The sequence below is a fragment of the Triticum urartu genome, chromosome 6 (genome assembly GCF_003073215.2).
Source record: "Triticum urartu cultivar G1812 chromosome 6, Tu2.1, whole genome shotgun sequence".
In the NCBI taxonomy this organism is placed as follows: Eukaryota; Viridiplantae; Streptophyta; class Magnoliopsida; order Poales; family Poaceae; genus Triticum; species Triticum urartu.
The window spans coordinates 260,143,677-260,168,282 of NC_053027.1; the positions used below are offsets into that span (position 1 = coordinate 260,143,677).

The 24,606-nt window shown below is 47.2% G+C and overlaps 1 protein-coding gene across 2 annotated transcripts in view; it reads right to left on the reverse strand.

The window, feature by feature from the left end:
* The window catches only part of LOC125513138, a 54,407-nt gene extending 30,355 nt beyond the window's left edge, over positions 1-24,052 (reverse strand). Inside the window, exons 1-7 of one of the 2 annotated variants that reach the window (XM_048678176.1) lie at positions 23,697-24,050; positions 22,401-22,635; positions 22,074-22,243; positions 19,689-19,831; positions 19,383-19,560; positions 18,571-19,138; positions 7,696-7,808 (exon numbers count right to left, since the gene is read on the reverse strand). In XM_048678176.1, the coding sequence (XP_048534133.1) occupies positions 7,696-7,808; positions 18,571-19,138; positions 19,383-19,560; positions 19,689-19,831; positions 22,074-22,243; positions 22,401-22,635; positions 23,697-23,896 (1,607 nt within the window). In that variant the 5' untranslated portion in view covers positions 23,897-24,050. Of the gene's footprint in view, positions 1-7,695; positions 7,809-18,570; positions 19,139-19,382; positions 19,561-19,688; positions 19,832-22,073; positions 22,244-22,400; positions 22,636-23,696 lie in introns of both variants that reach the window. The other variant, XM_048678177.1, reaches the window with a different exon arrangement.
* Between the last annotated feature and the right edge of the window lie 554 nt (positions 24,053-24,606).

Genomic DNA, 24,606 nt, shown 5'->3' on the forward strand with positions numbered 1-24,606 from the left:
GCCCGTGAGGCCAAGGAAACCTCACAGCTTGGTGGCGTTGGTGGGAGTGGGCCAATGTTGCATGGTTGTCGCCTTCTGGTTGTCTGTGGCGACACCGTCCCAAGAGATCACATGTCCTAGGTATTTGATACCAGTCTAGGTGAACGTGCACTGGGATGCCTTGGTGTGGATGAATCCTGTCGAGCAGCCGATGCAAGTGGCTAGTGTGCTCCTGAAGTGAGGAATTATACACCAAGATGTCATCCAGAAAGACAATGAAAAACCTACTGACATGCTCGGCGAAGATCGAGTCCAAGAGTCATTGGAATGTTGTCAGCGCATTCGTCAACCCAAATGGCATGACTCGGAAGTGGAAGTGTTTGTGGTGCATCTTGAACGCCATTTTCATCTCATCACATGCTTCATCCAGATTTGGTAGTAACCAACATGGAAGTTGAGCTTGGAGAAGTAGGTCGCGCCGCTAGCTCATTGAGTTCGTCGAATTGGCAAAAGGAACTTGTTTTTTACTGTCATGTTAGGCGTGGATAGTCCACACAAAAGGCCACGTTCCATCCTTCTTCACGAGGAGCACGGAAGCGGCATATGGGCTCATGTTGTGCATGATCACCCCGCAACGCACCATCTCGCTAACTCGGCGCTCGATCTTGTCATTTTGCAAATGAGAGTAACGGTATGGTCTAGCTAATCCAGTTACAAGGACCTTCTTGAATATCATCGGTGCACTCGAAGGGCCATCATGGCACTCCTGGGAGCTATTGACTTGAAACATAATTAGAAGATGCGGGACCTAGATGACTTCAAACAAACAAGGTGGACCAGCATTGTCATGGATGCACTCCCATTGGCGAAGAGGGACGAGATCCCATGGTTGACCTGCTATGCGGTGGCATGGTGCCGCCCAAACCCACAATCGCTCTCGGAGGGCCGTTGTCGTACTCAAGGGGGCTATTGACTTCACACACAAACAGAAGATGCTGGGCCTAGATAGGAGTTGTAAACTTCAAACAAACAAGGCAGCCCTAGAATTGTAACGGATGCATCCCCATTGGCGATGATGTACGGGATCCCAGACATAAACAGAAGATGAGAGTTTGTTGACTTCAAACACACGAGGCGGCCCAGCATCGTCATGGATGCACTTCCGTTGGCGAGGACGGACAGGATCCCAAGGTTGACCCGCTACGCGGCGACAAGGTGCCGCCCGAACACACGATCGCTCTCGAAAGGTCGTCGGCGCAATCCAGGGAGCTATTGCCTTCAAACATAAAAAAAAGCAGGCCATTCAAACATAAACAAAGAACACAAGGCCTAGATGGGAGCTATTGACTTCAAACAGACGAAGCGGCCCAACCCATCAGGCCCTAGATGGGAGCTATTGACTTCAAACAGACGAGGCGACAAGGGATTAGATCCCATGGTTTACCCGTTGTGGGGTGGCGTGGTGCCGCCCGAACCCACAAACACTCTTGGAGGGCCGTCGTTGCACCCCAGGGAGCTATTGGCTTAGATGTAAACAAAAGACGCGGGGCCTAGATGGGAGTTGTTGACGTCAAACAGACAAGGAGGCCCAGCATCCACGGATGCACACCCATTAGCGACGAGGGATGGGATTCCAAGGTTGACCCATTGTGCGGTGGCGTGGTGCCGTTCTCAAAGAGTGGGTTGTTGTCGCACTCTAGGGAGCCATTGACTTCAGGCATAAACAGAAGACAGGAGTTCCTGACTTCAAACAGACAAGGTGGCCTAGCATCGTAGCGGATGCACTCCCAACATAATGCAACCAGACTAACATACTGAGTCGGAACATTACACGTCTCGGCCCCTGCAAACACAGCCTGAACTCAAGGACCTTTCTTGGTTGGGCGCAACTCCGGCATGAGGGTCATGACGTGGTCGTATTGGCGATGAAGTGAAAGGGACTTGGGCTTGGCAAAGACGTGGAACTCGTAGAGGACGTCCTAAACTGGCGGAGGCACGTGTAGTCCTTCTGTTGGTGACCTCGAAGGTGTCATCTCCATCACTGCCATCGCCCATATGTCAGTTCCCGGCATGCCACTTGAGCAAAGTATCAGGCTCTGGGGGAAGCAAAGACGTTTGGTTGGTTGATCGGTCACCTTGCAGTGTCACCTCTTGGCCTTGGTGAATGCACGTGATCATTTTCTCTAGCCAATGGCAGTTCATCAGGCTATTGCGCCGAGACTTCCATGCCCAAAATTCCATTATATGCGCAGAGCTCCATGACACGCATGTTGGTGGTGAACTCATGGCCTTGCAACCACCAAATTGTCGAGGACGAACTTATCATAGCAGAGACACTATCCGTTCGCAAGCTTGACACCCACCAGTGGTATGGGTGCGGTGGTGGCACCGATATGATCAATGAACATTGCGTTGATGAAGTTGTACGTGCTCCCAAAGTCGAGCAGCAGCAACTTATCTTGGGTGCCCACAAGTATGCGCAAGCGAATCGTGCCTGTCGCTTCAGAGTCGGTGATGGCGTGCACGAAAGCTGGCAGCACTCCAATGATGGGGCACCGGGTTCCTCCATCAATTTTAGAGCGCGGATGGCATCATCTGAGAGCAACTCGCCATAGTCACCGACCTTGACCGTGAGCACTCACCTCGGTGCTTGCACTGATGCTCCTGAAGGTAATTGTCCCCACAGCAGAATAGAGCCCAAACTTGTCCGGAGGCCGCAGTGCAACTGGTGGTCGAGGAGGGGTAGGGATGTAAATGGCGCAATAAATAGCGCCGAAAGGCCCGTTTAGTTAGCTCAATAGTTCATTTTCATGGGAAAAAACTTGAACTATTAGATGGATAAGTGGGCTTAAACAGGCTTAAACAGCGCGCCTTTACATCCCTAAGGAGGGGTCAATGTTGGGAGCGGAGAGGTAGGCGGTTGACCCGTAGGTGCCGGCCTGTAGCGCGGACGCTAGTGCTCAAGTTTCTCCTGGGTGTGTGCACACACAAGCCGTGCATGATGATTTTCGGCGCCTAAAGGCCGGCGAAATCAAATGGGAATTGATGCCTCAAATGCCCAACATTAATCCGCCACCAATCTAGTCTACCTCAGTTGTAGCAAACAATTCATCAACAATTCAATTTCGTTAGATCCAAATTCCTCCAACAGAGCTTCCTTGAAGGCTTCCCGTGTGAAAATGCATTGGGACTGCCGGCATGCATGAAGCCAGTGTTGTCGCGTGCTCTTCAACGTAGAGCATCGTCGTGGTCACCCGTTGATGCTACGAAATTTTGTACAACTCAAAATAGGCCAGGCAACAGTCCAACCAAAGGCGTAGGGCAGTGCTGTTGAAAGTGGGGAAACCATGGTGCGGGGATTTGACATAGCCATGGCCACCAGCTGGAGCAGCCTGCGAGATGACCGACATGGCATACGATAGTTGTGGGGCGGTCATCTCATTGGCTACCCATCTTTGGCAGTGGCGGGGTCGCCAAAGGTGCGGGTGCGATGGCAGAGCCTAATTCTAATGGATCGCGGGTGTGCGTCTTGGGCTCATTGACATTTGCTTGGGTGAGGTGGATTTCTTTCCTCATCCCTTGCATATCGGTGGTGACTTTCTCTTTGAACTAGAGCTAGGCCTCATGGCGCTAGTCCAGGATGGCAAGTCATTGAGGCGCTTGAGGATCATGTCGAGCAAGGACTTCATCTGATTTTCACTCTCCATGGCTGTAAGGACATGGCATGTCTGAGCAGAAGGCTTGGATTGCGCCGCCGTTAACGCTCAAAGCCAATCCAAAATCTATCTAAGGGATTTTGCGTGATGTTCACAGAAGCAAAATCACACCCAACAAAGTGGATGTACGAATCAGGTCAGGAGATTCAGAGGAACAACTACGGAAGCTGGGTTTTTTTGGGGGGGGGGGGGGGGGGGGGCTTTGATTATCAAATTGTGATGTACCCGTCGGAGAGGGAATTGAGTCACAAGGTATCGGGATAGTTGGGATAGGGTTTGAGGTGAGAAGAGCACAGAAAGATGAGGATATCGAGGATACCAGGAACCAGTTCATTCTTCTGATCGATGATTCATCTCGTCAGTTAAACACGTTAAATAGCCTCCTCTCTGGGCCACACTTGGCTCTAGTTTACATCCCTCACAATGCCCATGGCCCAACATGCCCTTGGCATCTCTCTAGTCCACTGTGTCATCACGCACAGGTGTGACAAAGACCGAAGCCTCATAGCACATGCGTTAACACCAATAGTGAGGTTGGCTCATCTGCCAAAGATGGACCTTGTCGATCCATGGGCAAACCACCTGCAGAAATCACATGGCTGAGGTACGCCATGGATGCAGCACCGAATGTGCACTTGGACCATTCGAGGAAGAGAGTATCTTGTCATATAACCTCAAACACAAGACGAAGATTGATGCGAAGCACCCCATGGACATCACCATGTATCATCAACCCCACAAGCTCCAAGTGGACCGGTGACAAGAGCTCGCTCATGTGCCATTGACACCGAGGTTACTTTGTTACTCTTCGAGCTCCATATGCATTCATATGAGACATGTCTACTACCTAATTCCAAAACCTTGTGCATGCTTAGGTGCAAAGGAATCTAGCATGGATAAGTGAGGGAAGAAGACCAAGCCATGGATGAGGAGAAAGGAGAGCAAGAGGAAGAAGAGCTTGAAATCGCTTTTCGTACGAATAGTTACGAATGTTCATCGCCGTTCCACCTCCAAATCATGAAGGTCGGGCCATCCAACGACTTGCCCTGTATCAAACGACGCAGTGCTCCAACCATGATGAGCAATAAATAAGGATATAATCAAACAAGACAGAAAAAACAACGAAGGAAGAGCTAAAGGATCTCGTTGATCAAGCCCTAGAAAGTCGTTGGGGGCATTGGCCATGCCAAAAGGCATGACTAGGAACTTGTAGTTGGCATTGTGCGTGCGAAAGATTATCTTGGCGATGTTATTACGCATTTGGTGAAAACCAGAACATAAATCAAGCATGCTCATCAAGAAGTTCATCTATCACAAAGATGGGGAACTTATATGTGATTGTTGTTAAGAGTGGTATATGTTAGCCATGTAATAACCCTCATGGGTTTTCTGCATATTTACCACACATGTACGTGTATATATACCCCCCTATCGCTTCATGGAAATATAATTTGTTATTTCCCAAACGTGGTATTAGGGCCTAGGGTTTTTCTTTCTCCTCCACACATACAACTCATGCTTCCTTGAAAAGAACTTTTTCATTGCCTTCCAGATCAATCATTTGTCTTGCCATCTTCGATCTTCTTATCTAATTCGCTTTCTACCCTACACAATAGCATGCATGCAGCTATTTCCCTCCCATCGAAGCCATCCCGCACAGTCTAGATAGAATTTCCCCATCGCAATCACCCGTATTATGTCAGATAGGCTTCCAACTAGAGCTCCCCTACGGCGGTCCTAAACACAACAAGAATCATCATCGAGAATGGCGTTACAACCAAAGTAAGTAATCTAGCCAATAGAAAAGAGTTGCATGGTAAGCCGAGGAACATGAGCCACAAGGGAAACAAAAAATGATGGAATGCTCAGTGTACCTGGATTAGCAATAGGAAGAGAAGTACCATCGGCGATAAGAATAGGGAATCTAGAGGTCTAATGGATGGCAAAGAGGAAGAATCATATGTCATAAGGAAAGAGGCTCCAGAATCAAGAATCCATGGGGATGTACCTAACTGTGGAGGAGGTGGTCGCTTTGTAGCTGAACTTGCAGAACCTGTCGAGGAAGAACCCGAAGCTGCAAGCAGATCTTGTTGCACAACATCCTGTGCAGTTAGAGACGCAACTAAAGAGGTCAATGTAGAACCACAAGCCCTCAAGAAGAACCGCGTCACATGTGTTGCTTCTTCTTGTAGCAATCATACTCAACTGCACCATCATTGACGCAATAGGGGCAATGTGGACAACAACTACTAGAAGAAGGGTGACTACCACTGCCTATTGGATATGGTAGAAGAGGCGGATCACTGAAGCGGGAAGCAGCCGGTGCAGTAGGTGGTGTAGCAGGTGAGCGCGGAGCGAGCTCCGAGGGAACTTACAGTGGACTAGCACCACGCAGACTAGTCTCCTTAGTGTGGATCTCACTGAGTGCCTCCAGAAGAGACACGGGCACAAGCGAAAAAGATTTGGGCACATCACGGCTCAAACTCCTTACGTTGCCGATACAAGAGCTCATAAACGAACAATTTGGCAACACGCGCACAAGAGCCACAACCAGCAGAATATCAAGCTGACGCCAAATAGCAGAACTTTAAACGCAGAAATGTCGACAATGGAATGACCCTGCTGAAGTGCGTACTCCCGACGAACCACCGACAAGTACAGAGCATCTGGGGCAGGAGCCTACGGTTTAGGCTCCAAATTGGCAATAGGGCGAGGCAGATATGTGACCTCCTCGAAGAGAAGACAAAGGCCACACAGGTGAATGCGCATGTGGCCAATCGAACCCAGTGTAGTGAACATTGTCAAAATCACCGGCCGACAAGAGATGATATGATAGCCCGACAGTGAAGGCATTGTACTTTTTTTTGGTTTACTCTTCCTTGTTCAGATCCAATCTAAGAGGAAACATAAGACGAGCCTTGGGAACCGGCTTAGTCTCACAACAAGGAGAGCGCTGGGCATGTGCGTACAGAGGAGACAAAGAGGCCAAGCTAGCATGATCGCTGGTGTCGACCAGGGCGGGAAGGCGAGTGGGTATGACTGGTGGCGGCGGCAACCTAGTGAGTGGTTTCCTATGGCGACAGTCTCCTGGAGATGGCAGCGACGCAACCTACGTGTGCGAGCACCATCGTCAAGCTAGTTTATAGTCGGTCTAACTCAGTCTTTCTCACGACGCTCGATGGAGGTGGCTGGTGGGTGAGCGCTTCTTGGGCCCTTTTTGGAGCTTTACTGGCTTCATATTCCTTCCATTGCCATGGCCGCCAGTCTCTCTGCCCATTACCTTGTCTAGGAGCTCTTTCCATCAGCGTCTCGATCATCTGTGTGACATCTTTCGTATTTAGTTCATTGTGTTTTTATGGGTCTATCTTAGGAGATGTGCCTTTAGATTATCAGGGTTGTAAGCTTGGTAAAAAGATTCAATTACCTTACCGTCATAGGGAGTTAATGTCTTAGCGTTCTTTTGATCTTGTTCATTCAGATGTTTGGGGTCAAAGCTCCCTTCATCTCGAAAGGGGGTATCGATATTACATTACTTTTATAGATGATTTCTCACTAAACTTGGAAATATTTATGTCTTCTCACAATGAGGTTCTTCCTGTATATCAGCAGTTCGCTACCACCGTACATACCCAGTTATCTACCCCTATTCATGTCTTTCGTGTAGACTCTGCTGGTGAGTATATCTCCCATTTGTCGGGCGGATTCCTAGCTAAGTAGGGCACACTTGCTTAGTTCTCTTGTCATGGTGCTCAAACTCGAGTGGTGTTACGACCAAACTTCCATTATCCACCAAAAAAAAGTACTACCTAAAACAACCAGCAGCGCATTCTCTACACAAATATTAACACATGCAAGTCCCGACAAGTTTATGTTGGCAGCCTCCTTCCATGAGATGTAGCAGAACATGATCCTTGCCTTTATTTGTTAGTATGTCCGATAGTACACAATAACCAACCATTGCATAAAGAAAATAAAAATATATATGGGCAAAGCAGCATACCTTATGATAATAGAAGAAGATAACAAGCAAAAGATGAATGACTTCAAAGGCTCATCCCACAATGCCAACGACACCAAAAACCTCCAAAGGTCACTTACCGGTGATAACAATTCCTAGATACAATTAAATCATTATATTCTTAACTGCCCATAGGAAACACAAATTTGGCATTTGACATACATGGTTGGTGCAATTGTATTGAAAACATAAACCATCAAAGAAAGTACACATGTAGATAAGAGACAATTGAATTGCAGGTTACTGAACTCTGGTTACTTAAACTAGGCCATAGAAGTTACAAATTGCAGGCTACTGTAGATCATGAGCATGCTAGCTTGCGTACATGACAAGTGGCGTGGAATGTCTATTCATGACCACTATATGGGGAGCACATGAGCGGCACGTGACAAAAAGTATGAACATTTATTGTAATCTACATTACACTCCTAAATGGCAGATCTCACCAAACCCTACCTTTGAGTTCTGGTAAACTAAACTGCCTTCATTTGAAATTTCAACTGGAAGAGTAATTGACTAAATTCACATGTTCAAAAATGGATATAGATGGTACATTCCAATCTGTGGATGATTAATAGAGCAGATGTAACAATTGTCCAACTTTGAAGTGGTGCATAGATACACTTGAACTTGAAATTGCAAGTGTGCACAGTGCAAATATCTCCAACAAAGGAGCATCGGAGGCTTTGTGGCACCGCTTTCTCCCTGGGTGACTCCTCGACACCCGGCAGGGCCGCGATGATGGTTCTTGCCTACCACCTCCAAGGTGGTGAAAATTTCCCCTTGTCCACTTTCCTCTACTCTATGATCCATTTCTGCAGAATCTAGCTTTATCACTGGGCCCTGATTTCAATGGTCTTATCCGCCTTCATGCATCTTTGCGAGCGCTTCATCGGGATCCACTAAGATCCGAATCTCTTCCATAACTTCTTGCTTAAGGTGAATACGAACCTGGCGCCCAATGAGGTCCCATGTTCATGTTGGTTCTCGATACGCACTAGCAAAGGTTGGGCCTTCATCAAGATGCAGCCCCGCAATCTTGGAGTCATGACAAGGCCGGCCCGACGAAGTGGTGGGTTATCGTGTCTGATGAGACTGGTGCCCCCAAGTTTGTTAACGCCCAGTTAGTCAAATGGAACTCGTGTCCGGCGAACTATAGTTTCCTTACTCCAATGGTGGCGGCCATGAAAGACTTGTGGGACGGGCAATGCACGGATGTCCATGTTGTGGGCGGCTTCTTCCGCCAAAGAATTTCAGGTTTAAGGAACAAGATGAACCAGCATGGGTCTATGGTTTGGTGCTTGGTCCTAGTCAGGACGGCGGAGGTGAGTTTCTTGACCCAGTCACGAGCCTTCCAATTTTCGATGACCTATTTTCGCTTAGGCCTTTCTGTCTCAGGTAGATCCCATCAAGGTGCCGGAGGACACTGCCGGCGCTGGTAGACGATATGGTTAGTTCCAAAAGGGGGTAGCGAGGGGGGTTCCGCAATGCTCCCCGGACATTGGTCAATATGGGAGAAAGGGGGTAGGCCTCCCTCCTTGCATCAAGCTGGCTCATACTAAAAAAAATCCCTTTTGCTTGGGTTCAACAGGATCTGCAGCTATGAGGAAACCATAAGAGATGGCGGCGGCAGATCTGTAGCAGTCTGAGAAGCAGGTGGGATGGGTAGACAAGGGCTCAACAGGAGTGATAGGTGTGTTGAAAATAAGCATCCGACGACCGACAGGATCCCAACAACCACGGCTCTTATGCTCATCATTGTACCCTAAGAAGACACTTGACGGGCTAAGCGGTAAGTTTGGTGCGCTCATGGGGGGCAAGAAGCGCACAGCAAACACAACCAAACAAATGAAGCGCCCAATAATCAGGAGAGCGGTCAAAGGCGAGCAGTGAATGGCTGAATGTTGCTGAGATAGGTGGAAGTGGAGACAGCCCCAACCCAAAAGTGAGGCGGAAGAGAGGTAGCGATCATCAACACACGAGCCATCTCGAGAAGGTCATGATGCTTGCGCTCAGCCACGCCATTCTGAGCATGAGCACCAGGACAAGAGAACTGAGCAAGAGTAGCCTGCTCAGCAAGGACTCCACACAACATCTTGGAGATATACTCTCCAACAGGGTCAACACAAAACACAGCAATATGCATATGAGTGTGAACCATCATAGCAAGATGCTTATATATAAACAAGACCTCACTACGAGAAGACATAAGATATATCCACGTGTGTAGAGAGAAATCATTTATAAATATAATATAGTAGTGACAGCCTCTTTTCGAGGCAAAGGGAGCTAGACACCATACATAAGTGAACAAGGTCAAAAGGACGCTGAGACACGGTCTCGCTATATGGATAAGGTAACTTACTTGTTTACCAAGCCGTTAACCCTGACATCTAAATACACCACCGGAGACGGATCCAAGAAAACCACTTCGAACTAAGGATGAGAGATGAGGGCCACACAAGTGACAAAGGCAATGATGCCACTGCTGAAAGAGTTGGTAGACAAGGCAACAAAGGTGGAGAGAGTGCAACAATAGCACGGAGGGAACGTGACGTCAATCAAGCTCCTAGAGGCCCTTGGAGTCACGGCGTCGGGGGCCAGCACCAAGGAGAGCACCAGTGTGAAGATCACCAAGGAGAGCACCAGTGTGAAGATCACCAAGGAGAGCACCAGTGTGAAGATCCTAAACAGAACATGAGTCAAATTCGAGAATGGCCCTACAAGCAGAGTCAACAATCTGACAACTAGAAATGAGTTGCATGGTATGTCCGAGAACATGAGTAACATCAGGAACATGAAAAGACAAAGTAAGAACGCCTCGGCCATTAACCAGAAGGATGGTACCATCAGGATCAAGACATGAATAGGAAAATCGAGAGATAGAATGGAGGACGAAGTGGATGAATCATGAGTCATATGAAAAGATGCTCCAGTATCAAGAATCCATGGAGATGTATAGGCTAGTGTAGTAGATAGTCTAACAGTGCCAAAAGAATCAGTAGCAAAAGTTGTTGATGTAGAACCAAAAGTCGCACCTCGTTGGCATCGAAGTCACATAATCTTCTGCTTAGTCAGAGGCTCAACTGAAGAGGTCGACGTAGATGCACCCGGCAAAGGAGTCCGAGGGAGAAGCAGGTCGCGAAGTTGCGCACTCTCCTGTTCAATGAAGGACACGGATGAAGTAGTGGATGTAGCAGCACCACGAGAGGAGCAACCAGCACCGCCTATGGAAGCCCTGCAGAAGATGGTGTAGCATGACCAGAATCGTCTGCAGAAGCCGATGAAGGAGACGAGGGCGCATGCAGACAAGCACCAAGTGCCAAGAGAAGGCGCGTGTGTGAGGCACGGCCGATGGAGCAATATGCACCAACACTACCGGTGAAAGTCGCGAGGGCGGAGGGTGTAGAGCAACAATCACCATGTGCGAAGGTCGCGAGAGGCGCTACTAAAGAGCGACCACCACTGCCTATGAAAGACGTCGAAGGAGACGACATCGCAAGTGTACGAGCACCGAGGTGTGCGAGACAAAGTCAATGTAAGGAACACCGCCAAGATTCGGCGGGCAGGGAGGGAGATGCATACCCAACGAAAACATCATACATGTATTTTTCTACTCTTTTTTTAGCTGAGCAGAAAAGAATCACGGGCTGGACAAAGGCTAGCGGCGGGTGAAACATGCCAGCAAAAGAGGATGGCACAAATCAACCATGTTTGCTAACACGAGAAACAAACAAACAGGCTGCCTACTCACGCGAGGAACAGGAGGAAGCACGACCAGCAAAGGAGATTGTGTGCACGCGCGGGGGGAAGCAGCAGCCTTGTAAATGTGTGGGTGCGCAGCTAGGCATCAGCCTTGTAAATGTGTGCGTGCGCAGCTTGGCAGCAGCCTTGTAAATGCGTGCATGCGCAGGTGGGCAGCAACGACCAGGGAGGCATCGACCTAAATGGCAGAGGGCGAGGGGCAACACGGGCCTGGCAGAGGGAACCAACTTGAGAAAGATGGCGGCAGCGGCCGAAAGGACCTGGTGCGAGAGTACATCCGTGACCTAGAGACGTGCGACAGGTGGGACGATTCGATTAGGAGGCAGACGGCGCAGTGTCCAGGACATGAATCAGAGGCGGGGTGGCGTGGATCAGAAGCGGGATGGTCCAATGCAGCAACCGAGAGGTACGGCGGCGGCGGAGGGAAAGAGAGCAGGGATGACCGGCAAGAAGATGACGACATCGCTGCGAAGAGATCATAGCAAGAGTTGCGTGTGCGAAAATATTGACCTAGGCTCTAACCATGTTAGGAAATATGCAACTTGTATTCCCATGGGGGCATAGGGCAGTATATATACATGGACAGGTGCAGGAAATATGCAGAAAACCTCTTATAAAATGGGGAAAATAGAAAAGGCTACACGGCTATATATATAGTACTCTAACAGGAAGATCATAGGAGGCACCCGCGCGTTGAGGACCCAAGTGGCGGCGGTCATTTCATAGTTCCGCCCATCACATTCTCAAGGGAGCCTTGGACCCTGATGGTGTCTTTCAGCCCTGGCAGCTTTACCATCATGTAGATGTGATTCAATATAGCCATGAATTGTGCAAACGTGTGGCGGACTATCATGGCCATGTAGACCATCTTGAAGTCAACAACCTCGAAGGTGCACAGCTTGCGGAAATTATCTGATTTCTCAAATATGACGGCAAGTGTGACATCCCTAGGATAATTCCATGGAACTCCCTCAAGTCCTGCTCACTCTCTGTGGGATACCTACATCTGGTCCAATGTTTTCAACGTAATCATGCTAAAGGAACTCCCCCATCAATTAGTACGCGATGAACTCGCACGCTCCCTATGATAGGGGATACGACTAGAGGAAGTCGTCATGGGCGTTGGCATCCTGGTGGGCAGTCTTTCTCGCTAAGCATGATGGGTACTTCTGCCCATTTCATTCTAGCCGCAGGCCAAGCGTTGTCAAACGAGGACATCCCTTGCTATCTTCTTCGCTTCAACCTCCGACTTGTAAGTCACTAATACTCCCCGTAGACATAGTTAAAAAAAGGTGTGCCTAGGTTCTAGGTGATAGCAAAATGCCTAGTGCATAGCTGCGCTTAATCTGCGCATAATTGCGGATAAGCATGCGCTTTGGTCAAAAAAGCAGGTCAGAAAAACGCAAGGCGGTGGCAAAACACACAATTAACGCCTACCGCTTTTTTGAACTATCCATAGATGGTTTACCCACATAAGTACATTGGGGGGGGGGGGGGGTCATCGTCATTGTCCTACGACCTCTACATTGATCTCAGCCTTTGTTCTTCTTCCATGTAGTTTGAGAGGGTCCTACACTAAGCTCTTCCATGGGATCCCGTCATATGCAACTTCGCACCAATTGTGATAATCTAGTTGTGTACCCTTTGCGTTTTCCCCGATCTATAAGGGACTTTCTGCATATTGTAGCGCACTTGCATGTGTATACATATGGTCTATGGCCACATAGGAATACAAGTTACATATTCCTAACATGGTATTAGAGCTTAGGTTTAGGTCTTAGTCTTCCCGCACGTCATGTATTCTATTCCTGATGGCATGGTCTGTAATCTTCGTCGCTCTCTATATGGCCTTAAGCAAGCCCCTCGTGCCTGGTTTGAGTGCTTCGCCTTAGTGGTGATTGTGGCTGGTTTTCCGATGAGTGCCCATGATCCAGTGTTTTTGTCCACCTTTCAGCTCGCTGACAGACTCTTCTTCTATATGTCGACGACATGATCATCACTGGCAACGACTCTAAGTACATTGTGTTTGTGATGGCACGTCTTAGTGGAGCAATTTCTTATGTATGATTTTGGTGCTCTTCGCTACTTCCTTAGCATTGAGGTTTCTTCTACCTTTGTCGGCTTCTTTACTTCCCAAGGGAAGTATATCCAGATCTTCTTGCTTGAGCACACTGTTGATTTGATGGAGCTCAAAGTCCACCTTTGTGCTTCTAACAATGAGCCTTTGTCTGATCCTACGCGTTGTCGTCATCTTGTTGGAAGTATTGTCTATCTAGTCATCACTCGTCCAGACATTTCCTATCCCATTCAAATTCTAAGTCAATTTGTCTCTGCTCCCACTTTGGTCCACTACAGTCACCTTTGCGTGTTCTACGGTATCTCCGTGGGCCTATCTCTCGCCATCTCTTCTTCCCACGATCCAGTTCGTTCCAGCTTCAGGCCTATTTGAATGCTATTGGGCTAGTGATCCTTTAGATTGACTGCCCCTTTCTGCTTATTGTGTTTTTCTTGATGGTTCTCTCATTGCCTGGAAGACAAAAAAAACTGACTACAGTTTGCAGTTTCCTATTCAAGTTCAAAGACTGAGTTGCGAGCTATGGTTCTTTTAATAGTAGAGGAGGCTTGGCTACGATGGCTGCGAAGATCTTGGTGTTTGTCACTACACCTACTCCTCTCATCAACCAGTACATGTGCTATCAATACTGCGAGCAACCCTGCGAAGCATGAGCTCACCAAGCATAATGGTGTCGAGGCTTCTTTTGTGCACTCGAGTGTGTGGGATAAGGTTATTCTCTTCAGTATGTGGCTTCCAAGTTATAGTTGGCGGATTTCTTTACGAAGGCCCAGAATAGAGCAGAGTATCTCTCCAAACTCAATGTTGTTGATCCAGCATGATTTTGACAGGGGATGGGGTTGAGTTATATATTTTAGCCATGTACCCTTTTATTTGTTCCATTCTATAAGTTTTTTTTGCATATTTCATGCACCTGTACATGTATATATACTGGCCTATGGCCCCAAGGGAATACAAGTTGCATATTTCCTAGCATTTACCTCTGCCTTCTTCAAATCAAAAAGGGGTGCATTTATCCTTTGAGCCCTAGAACTTGGATTTTGACTGCAATTGACGCTTCTTGGGGCACACTTTGCGCTGCACATGTGGCTCACCTCAACGTTCAAAGTCATTGCTAATGCATCCAACCATGACGTTCGAGTCGCTCCTCCATCATTTCTGCTGGTGTTCTTTCTCATGTTCGGGTCATTTGGACTTCAGTCCCTACCATCTTCGGCCTTCCGTGTGATGGCAACATCGATAGCTATTGCTTTTCTGACGATTTTGACAAGTTGGTTCATGTGGTGGTGCCTTGATCCTTGTGGACCGCAACCTTGAATGTTTCGGTTACTTCTTCGTCCGGGGGATAAGGGACTTTGTGCCATTCCAAGCGGTATGGTGGAGGTAGTCATGTAGCTTTTCATTGCCTGCCATCTTGATGAGCTTAAAATCCTCTTTTATCTCCTTGTTGTCCCCCGTGGTAGAAAGGCTTGTAATGAAGAGGTTCACATAAGGTGTTCCAACAGTCGATAGGGCAATAGGTTCCTAATCCGAAGCTCTCCTCCTCCCCACCCACCACCCCCCCCCCCCCGCGCGCGCGTCATTCCCGCGAGTGACAGGGAGAAACCCTAGCCACCACCTCCTCCTCTAGATCCCACTTCGCCGCCACCGCTCGCTAACGGGCAAAGCCCGCTTGGCAGCGGCGGCGACGGGGCCTCCTCTCCTCTCCGTGGGGGCGCGGGCGCCAAGGACGCCTTCTTCGAGCGGGGGCGTGGCGCTACATGTGGGGCGCGGCGGCGCCAGCAGCTGTGCCTTGGTGTGGAGGACTGCTTGTCACCGGCGGTGGCTCGTGCCCGCAGTGGTGGCGACTGCGCGTGCCTGGCTAAGGCGAGGCGTGCTTGGCGGCGGCGGCCCAGGTCAAATCCATTATGATGGGTTCCTGGCGGCGGGCGGCACGGGGGCGGGCAGCGATTGACGGGTTCAACTTTGGTCGTGGCCCACGGCAGCGCGCCGGCAGCTACTGTTGGGTGCGGTGGCTGCCGGTCATCTGCCCGAATTTGCCCCCTGGTCGTCGCTGGCGGCTCGGGGTGGTGGTCGTGCTCACCCTGGTCGTGGCTTGGTTATGGGCTGCGACGGCATGGTGGCAACCCATGGTGACAGTGCGGGTCGCGTCGCAGCGGCAGCTGGACTTCCTCCGGTGTCGGTCTGTTGGCGCACGGTCCTGCTGGAGGTCGCTGGGGTCCTTCGCGGTTGCTGGTGTGGCCGGTCCGTCACCTCGCGTCGTGGAGCGGATGGCAGGGACAAGCCAGATGCGGATCCAGGCCGAGAGCTATGGTTAGGCGCCACAGGAGGTGGCGTATGGAGAGGTGTTGGGAGTGATGGGTGGCGCCGATGCGATCGGGCCACCCGTCACCGACAGGGGTGTCTGTCGTCGACGTGGTCCGCTCCCGTGTCACTTCTACTCCGACCTGGTGGCTCCCCGATCAATCTGATTGTCTCAGTTGCTGGCGGCTCTATCGACAGTCGGAGCTTGCCGATCGGTTCATCGCTTGCAGCCATGGAGGCCCTATTGGGCGTCGTGTTTACTGGGCAGGGGCTCAGTAGTGGGAGCTGCGGTGCTCGTGGACTAAGCTCGCAGCTCAAGTGCGTGCAGCTAGCGGCCATGGCCGCATGGGCTGTGTGGTGGATGGCGGTTTGACGTTCCGTGTAGGTGTGCCTCTAGGGTACTCATGTCTGGCCACACTGGGCGAAGGAGCATGCATGCCGAGGTGAAAACCCTGTCTGGCTTCGGCCAGGCCGACGGAAGCGGCGCCCGTGGGCGTCGTCATCTTCCTGAAGTCTCCGTTAAGGTTGCTCCTTTCTCTTCGTCGTGCTCCGGATGAAAATCTAGATCCTTGGATCGGGCGGTGTCGGCACTTCGGTGTCGTATCCTTCCTGAAGGCACCGTCTTGGAGCTCACGGTGTCGTCGATCCTCAACTTCACCTCTTCTTGGTATCTCCGAGGAGTGCTCCGGCGGCTTCGTAGTGATGCTTACTGTCATCTTGTAGTCTACTTCGAGTCGTTCAGTGTCTGGTTGTTGTAGCTTCTAGCACCTTTGTATCTGGCCTTAGGTGAGTGTGGTTGTGGGTGTGTTGTGTTGTGGTTTGCTCGACCGTATGAGGTTGTTGCTTTATATGTAAAGCGGGGCGAAAGACTTTTTGGGTAAAAAAGTAGGTTCCTAAGACATGCAAGGGTGTTGCCTTGTAGATGGGTGGTAGGATGTTTGCCATGTCAGAGGTATTGCCGCCCATGACCCGTAACGCCTGGGAAACTTCATAAGGAAGGCGACAGGGTTAGTGAGTCACTCTCGAAGTTGTGAGTCTGTACATGGCGTGGCACCCTCAAGCTGGTGATTTCGTGGGAGGGCTCAACATCCCATAGTATCGTTGCCAAACTTGAAGGTCCGCAATGACGCCTGGTCGACACGTTCATTGGGTAGGTGTGATGGCCTTCGGTGTGCGGGCAACCTAGTCGCCTCTGGGTCATCGCTGTTATCGTTAGATGGTGGACCAAGTGAGTCTGTCTCGACAGGATCGTTTGCTTCTCTTATTGTTGTTACCTCGGGTGGGCCATGTCTCCACTCGTCCACGCCTTCCTTCTTCGTCGCTAGGTGGCAGGGAGCGGCGATTGTTTCGCCCGCTCCTTGTGCAAGCACATCGCAACTTCTCCCATCATTGTGACCTCTGTTTTCCTCAAGATTTCGTGTGGTGTCATGCCTTCCATACTTTGTCTCCTTCGGTTGCTCTTCATGGAAGTCGTGGTTATCCGGTTGTTCACAATCCCACGAATGGTGCTCGATGGGCATCGTTGAAAAATTGAGACAGTTAATGAGTGCAGAACTTCAGGAAGTGGAAAAACAACCGTCCTTCCGGAGTTAAATTAGATTAGCCTTATTTTTCTCCACCCTCAATTGAGTCAATTTCTCAAGTAGCTTCTCAATTCTTTGAATCACCTCCATGATTGCGAATCACCTCAGAGTAAGGTTTTTGAGTCAACAAGTCAAGTCGAGTCACCATGCCTCCGCCTCAGTGATTAGTTGGACATAATTGGTGATTTTCTGTCTTCCAGTACCGGCTCAGTGATTAGTCGGCGACTAACAAACAGAGCCTCGAAGCAGCACAACACAAGTTCTCTTGCGCAGCTAACAAATACACCACTACAGCTGAACCCCAAGCAGCTGCTAAATGGAAGAGCACAAGAAACCAATCTTCTCCCTGGCACACGCCAAAGCCGAGAATCCAGCATGCTGCTCCCAATGTCCGGGCCACACACACTTCTCCTCACAGGCAAATGCACGAGCACCAGACACCCAAACTGCTCGTCCACTGCAGTACACGCACACTCCTGGCTGCACTGCCTGCCTGACCACTTATACTCCTCTGCAGCTATCTCCTCTTCCGTGCAGAGCAAGTGGATGCACTTGTTTTTCCTGCTGTGCAACACAGCAGCAGCTCCTGGGCACGCATCTCGTCCAGCCAGATGAGCAGCCTTGGACAAGAGCAGGGCACATTACTCTACACACAGCCGCTGCTGCCTCCCCTTACGTACTGCTGCTGCCTTAACCTGCTGTAGATCCCCTATTTCTGCTGGCCGCACCCCGCTGCCGGCCACCGCATATTATACTAAGGATAAGACTACTCCTGCTCTTTCTGTTTCTTCACATCCCATTGACACAATAATCTGCTCTCTGTCATGCAAGTCCTCAAAACAATATGTTTTGAACATAAAGAGGATGACAGAATGATTGCAACCCTGAACACTCCCCACTCTCATCTGGACTTCCATGAGACAACATATATGCCTCTGTATATTTCCAGTTTCGAGAACTTTAATTAAACCAATGTTACAATAGGGACTGAAACAAGAACCTGGCTCCAGAAATACAAGTCCAAAGTGAAGTAAAATTAAGTGACCAGATTGAACAGGCGATAATGCACGAAAAGGCCAAACAACCTAAAGTAATTGAAAAGATGAAGATATTATGTTGTTCTTAGTTTACCTTCATCACTACCAGGTTTGTATCAAGCCCATCAACTTTGACTCCATCAACTGTGGCTTGGGCCAGTTCAACCTTCTTGTAATTGTTCATTGACTCAGTAACTGCCTTCTGCAAGGAACTCATTTCCCCAACGACTATCTCACCAACAAAGAGTCTCTCACTATTATTACCTGGTGATACCATGCCCAGGTTTGACAGGACAGCGAAGGCAGACATGGAACGCATTCCAATGCTCATGCCTGGTTGATTGGCATGAGCTGAACTTCTTGATGATATAGTACTGGCTAGTGTTTCAAGTATTACATCTCCTCCAGGAAGTTTGTCACAAAGATTGAACAACAAAAGAGATTCGTATCGATTGGAAGCTGGAAAAGCTAATTCTTCGATGGCTTGCAACCGCAAGATACCAAGCGAGGCCTTCAGAATTATTTCCTCTTTATCGACTCCACTTATGTCGAACTTCCTAACAAACCTGTGAACATAAAGAACTTCAGATATAATTGCCAACCAGTAATCACGGCGAGAGTGCCCGGCCAGCTCTGGAAATTCTATGATCACTGGTTCAGTTCTGCATTCAATATTATATAGTCAGAGATGAGTAATCATAAGTAGAACAAATATATATATATACCCTATATATATATAGATATAGATATGCTAATCGTAAGTAGAACACCAGTCTTAACAGAACAGACTTTTTCTCAAGATAAATAGCAATCAGTTGTATGTTAAATAATTAGTAAAAGATCGCTGTAAGCACAACCTATGTTCATTTAATGTAATATTGAGTATTTGCTTTGTTTTAAACTTACAAGGTTGTTGATTTATACATAACAGCTTTGTCAAACAGCCGTGAACCCCATGGGCCAGTCAGCTCAGGTTTAACAATCTGCTTTGCATCTTCTGCAAGTTCATAAGATTTGGGCTTATCAAATGTCACAACCTTTACAGCTTCAAAGTAAAGGGCATGATCCGTAAGTGTCAATCTTCCTGCATCACCAAAGGTTGAAACCAGTGATATAAATACAACAAAAGGAACAAGGCAAAAACATAAATTAAGCTGTAAGTAATCAAACATGCCATCAACTTGATCAGCCCCATCAGTAAACCAGACAAACCTGGCCATGTTGAAATCCCAACATGCTCAAGTACTGGTTGAGTTGTCAATGTTCCATCGACTTCTAGAACCCTTTCTCCTCTCTGTGATCGGAAGCCCGATAGAAGCGATGACTCAGACTGTGTCTTCATTTTCTTAAATGCTCTATATGGACAAAACACATTCAGAGTCGCCTTTACCAAAAAGGAACCAACAGAAATTGATACTTACATATCCTATATTAAGAGGAAACGAAATAGCATAACTGAACTTTATTTGAAATAAAAGTTTATAGACATGTTTCTGATGCATTCAACTTTAAAAAAGGAGTATATCATTGGCAAATAATTTAAAATTAAAAAGGAATGTCAACTACCATCCTATTTCAGATAGTGAAGGAATGTCAACTACCATCTTATTTCAGATAGTGAAGGAATGTCAATTACCATCCTATTTCAGATAGTGATAACACTTCAGAATATGCATTGACACTTAAATGCCTATATGAACAAGTTATATATCGTTAACAATGACAAAATCTGCTTCCCACAATGGCATTTGGGAGAAGGAAGCCATGTCCATGTTTGTACCATGGTACAATATACACTACGATCTTTTGATATCAAGAACATTATGAACATGGCTTTTAAACTATGCCCTTTCGCTCTACAGCCTCAATGTTACATTACTGTACACCTACAGAAGCAAGAAAATGTATAGTTGTTATTCGCTCGTCATACTGTTATGGATGCAAAACTTGATTGTACTGCACAACCCATGGGGCAAATATCTTGTACAATATACTTGGGGTACAAGGAAACCTATACTAATACAACTACGCAAAGAGACCTTAGAATTATATTAATACTCCTTAACCGCCCCTCCCCCACCCCCCTCCCCACCCCCACGCGCGCACACACAACCACCAAATGCAAAGTGTACGCAATAGCATTGCATTTGAAGGTCCAGCTTGGGTCCGATCTGGCATGATCTGTCGAGGGAGCAGACAACCTGGAATGATGCAGCCAACAAGACAGAGGTGAGAGGACGGGACCAATCTGATCCGGAGATCGATGGGGAAAGGTGGAGACGGATAAATCGACTGGGAGGGTGGGCTGGAGACCGAAGGAATCGATCTAGAGGAGCATGAGTTACGCGTGCGAGAAAAAACTGGCTTGTGATACCATGTTATGGATGCAACTTGATTGTATTAACAGCCCATGGGGTAAATATGTAGTACAATAGACTCGGGGTACAACGAAGGAAATTTAGACCTAGACCTATATATACTAATACTCCTTAACACATACAACCTTTTCAATACATGCCAGGAGTCTATAACTCAGCATGAATGAGGTAGTGAATCACTATATAATGGAATCTACTAAGTCTTTGTAGAGATTTCACTTTGGACTACATACGGAGCAAAATGTGTGAATCTACAATCTAAAATGCATCTATATACATTCGTATGTGGTTCATAATGAAATCTCTACAAAGACTTATATTTAGGAACGGAGGGAGTAATAAAATGTCGTACAAGCAAGACTTTTAAGAGACAAAACCTAGTTAGTGATTGCCCAAAAAAACTCCATCTTTGTATATGAAGGTAGCCTCTGTTTGTTGAGAATAAGCAGCAAGAACAGAAGACATCAGATGTGTGATGCAATTATGTGTTTTTATTCATTTGGGAAACAATTAAGAACAGACATACACATCAAGGGGTGCGCAAGAAAATTAGCTGACATTGACAACAGTACACGATATATCTCCATTTCTGTATTTATACCGATTAAGCGATGACCAGTTGTAACAATACATCAGCATAATTGCTCAAACTGATCGAGTTACAATATCTTGTAAGAAATAAGAAAAAAATATGTAGTACTACACATGCACATCCATTATAAGTACTGAATGACGTCATATCTAAACTCTGCAAGAAATACTCCCTCCATCCCGAATTACTTGTCTTAAATTTGTCTAGATACGGATGTATCTAGACACGTTTTAGTGTTAGATACATATGTATCTAGACAAATCTAAGAGAAGTAATTTGGGACGGAGGTAATACTTTAGAGCACAAGGAAAGACAATGTCATGAACGCCAAACAGAATGACGTCATATCTAAACTCTGCAAGAAATACTTTATAGCAGAAGGAAAGACAATGTCACGAACGCCAAACAAAAATTTCAGATTGTGCACTCTAAGACCAGATATCTAGGAAAATTGTCTTACATTTAGTTTAGTTTATTTAAGAACTAATAATGATTTCATCCAAGACAAGGAACAAAATTTAATGTTTTAAAGAATAAGTATACAAAAGATAAAATTGTAAGTACTCGGGTATTTGAACAAGGAAACGTATATGATTACTATGAAAACATTACAGTACAGAAGGTGACCTGTCCAATCCTGCAAGATACTTATCATATACAAGAAACGGAAGACGGCCTCCACTTGTTGATGAAAGCACATCAAAGAGATTTGAAGAAGTTACTACATCAGCGATTGTTGGAATGGCAGGTGCTATTCTTGAGAAAGCCTCCAAACTAACAGTGCTATCAACCTCAACCTACAAATGAGGAGAGATGAAATTCAGTATAAAAGGGATGTTATTACAAAACTTTAATGGAACAAAAGACCTTGTACAGATGATTGTAATGCAAGCCCAGCTCATTCTGTATGACCAACAAATTATTTCGAGAAAGCAATCAAAAGAAAGCTTCTACCTTAACAGTGAGCTGGCTTGAAGAAGAGGGAACTTCCCAAGCTAACATCATATCAAATGTCAGGCGACGAAGGCTTTTGTCAGCAAGATATCCCGCAACTTGTGAGACCTGTGCAAGTGCCCTAAAGCAGCAATATTCCAAAAAGTTTCTCGCATAGTTTCTTGGGTGCTTTATAGAGTCAGATGCTTGCATATCAAAGTCATATTGCAGGTCTTCAATGGATACGTCGAGAACTCTGAAAGGTAATTAGCGCCAAAAAAGGCTGTTCAACATCCAATGGACACAAAATAGGCATTACGTAACTAAGAAAAAGCAAATTTGTTATATGGTATTACTAACTTATTATAATAAAGTACGACACTGCACAGTCATCCTGGCTAACTGTGCTCCACAAATCAAGTCAAAACTAAAGAAAAACATTATGACAGCTCCACGAAACATGGGAAGCTCAACAGGTTCCCAGTCAAGCCAACCACTGGACTACAGATCTTTCAACCGAGTTAAACTATATCAGGTCACACAACATGTTCCTTTGACTCTAAAATGGTATGCACCCAAATATTAAAATAGAACTAATTGTCCAATTCATGAGAAACTATTTCTCAAATTGTCCAGTTACATGCATTGCAATGTAGTTTCCATTGCAACCAACTGAATCTTATGGTTCACGAAAGACCCTTCGACAGAGAATGGAATGGCATGTCATCTTCAATGCTATAGGATCAGTATGGACGTTTGATTCACACAGGAAAAACATAGGATTCTTTACATGAGGTTGTAGTGGATGGAAATTTTCTTATAAAAACTAGTGCAAAGGAATCCTAAGGAAAAATTCCTATGCATGAAACAACCATTGTAGGGAAAAATCCTAAGGATTAGAATCCTCCAAAATTCCTTTGGAAATCCTTTGAATCAAAGAGACCTTAAACCCATTTTCAGATTCAAGATGAACTCCCTCAGACCAGACTACGCTATTTGTTCCTCAAACACAGTACCCTGGACTCATGTAAAGAATAATAATATGCAAGCTAATATCGTTTCAAGATTTTCTGAGAATTTTCACCTACGTCGCCATGTCTGCAGTTTAGAGAGCAGTGGTACTATCCAGGATTATGTGATGATCTAATTCCATTACAAAAAGAAAGAAGCTCGTGAATTAAACAGTCTACAGAAGCTTCGGGAATCAGCATCTCTTAATCTCAAGGCCCAAGTGATAACGAAAATTATAACATCCGAGAGCAACATTTCCTCTTTCCAAACTGAAGAAAACCAACGCCCAGTTCTTTAAGATATTACCGGGAGCAGCGAGAGACGACGGCGCTGACCATGGGGGAGAGGCCGGCAACGGACGTGCTCTTGCAGGCCGAGGGCGAGCGGTAGGGGTCGTCGTCGTCGTCCACGCCGCGGCGGGGGACGGGCCACTTGAAAGACCCGTCCCGCACGAGCCCCTCGAAACCCTCCATCAGCAGATCCCGCGTACTTCTCATCATTGCCATCCTCCAATAGTCCGCCGGATCGGACTAAAGACGGTGTGTGCTTGCCGTGTTCGTGTGATATCACTGCGTAGGCCGTAGGGTCTAGGCGGGCTGGCGGGGACCTTGGTACAGGCGGTGGGACGGTGACCAGGGAAGATGAGACGGGAGGGCGGCGTAGCAGAAGCCCCCAAAATATCCCATTTAATTTCGAGATTTGCAGAGCTTTTTCACAGAATTGAATTGAACTGAACCAAAATTTAGTTTAGAGACGTTTTTTATTTCAAGAGATGTGCATCAGATATACGCTGTAGTTTCGATCGTCTCAAATCTGCTTTTTTTCTTTCAGAATAACCACTTCATTACTTAAGCTAGTCTAGGATTTCATATGATACAATATGTAAAATGCAATTAGCAGGCGTCCATCGCCTAACCGCCGCCAACCTTCTCCCCCCTCCCCCCCTCTGCCGCACCGCAACTAGAGGACACCGCCGGGCGATGCCAGTGCGGCCAAGGCGGCGGCTGGCCATCTTTGATAGCCTGACTTATTAGGGATGATAGACTACTTATATTAATAAGGAATTCCTTCTTTTTCGATAGCCCGTTCGAAAAGAACTCCAAAGTTAAGTGCGGTCAGCTTGGAGTAGTTTCAGGATGAGTGACCGACCGGGAAGTTGCTCCCGGATGCGCACGAGTGAGGACAAAGTGCGCAGAAATGACTAGTATTGATATGT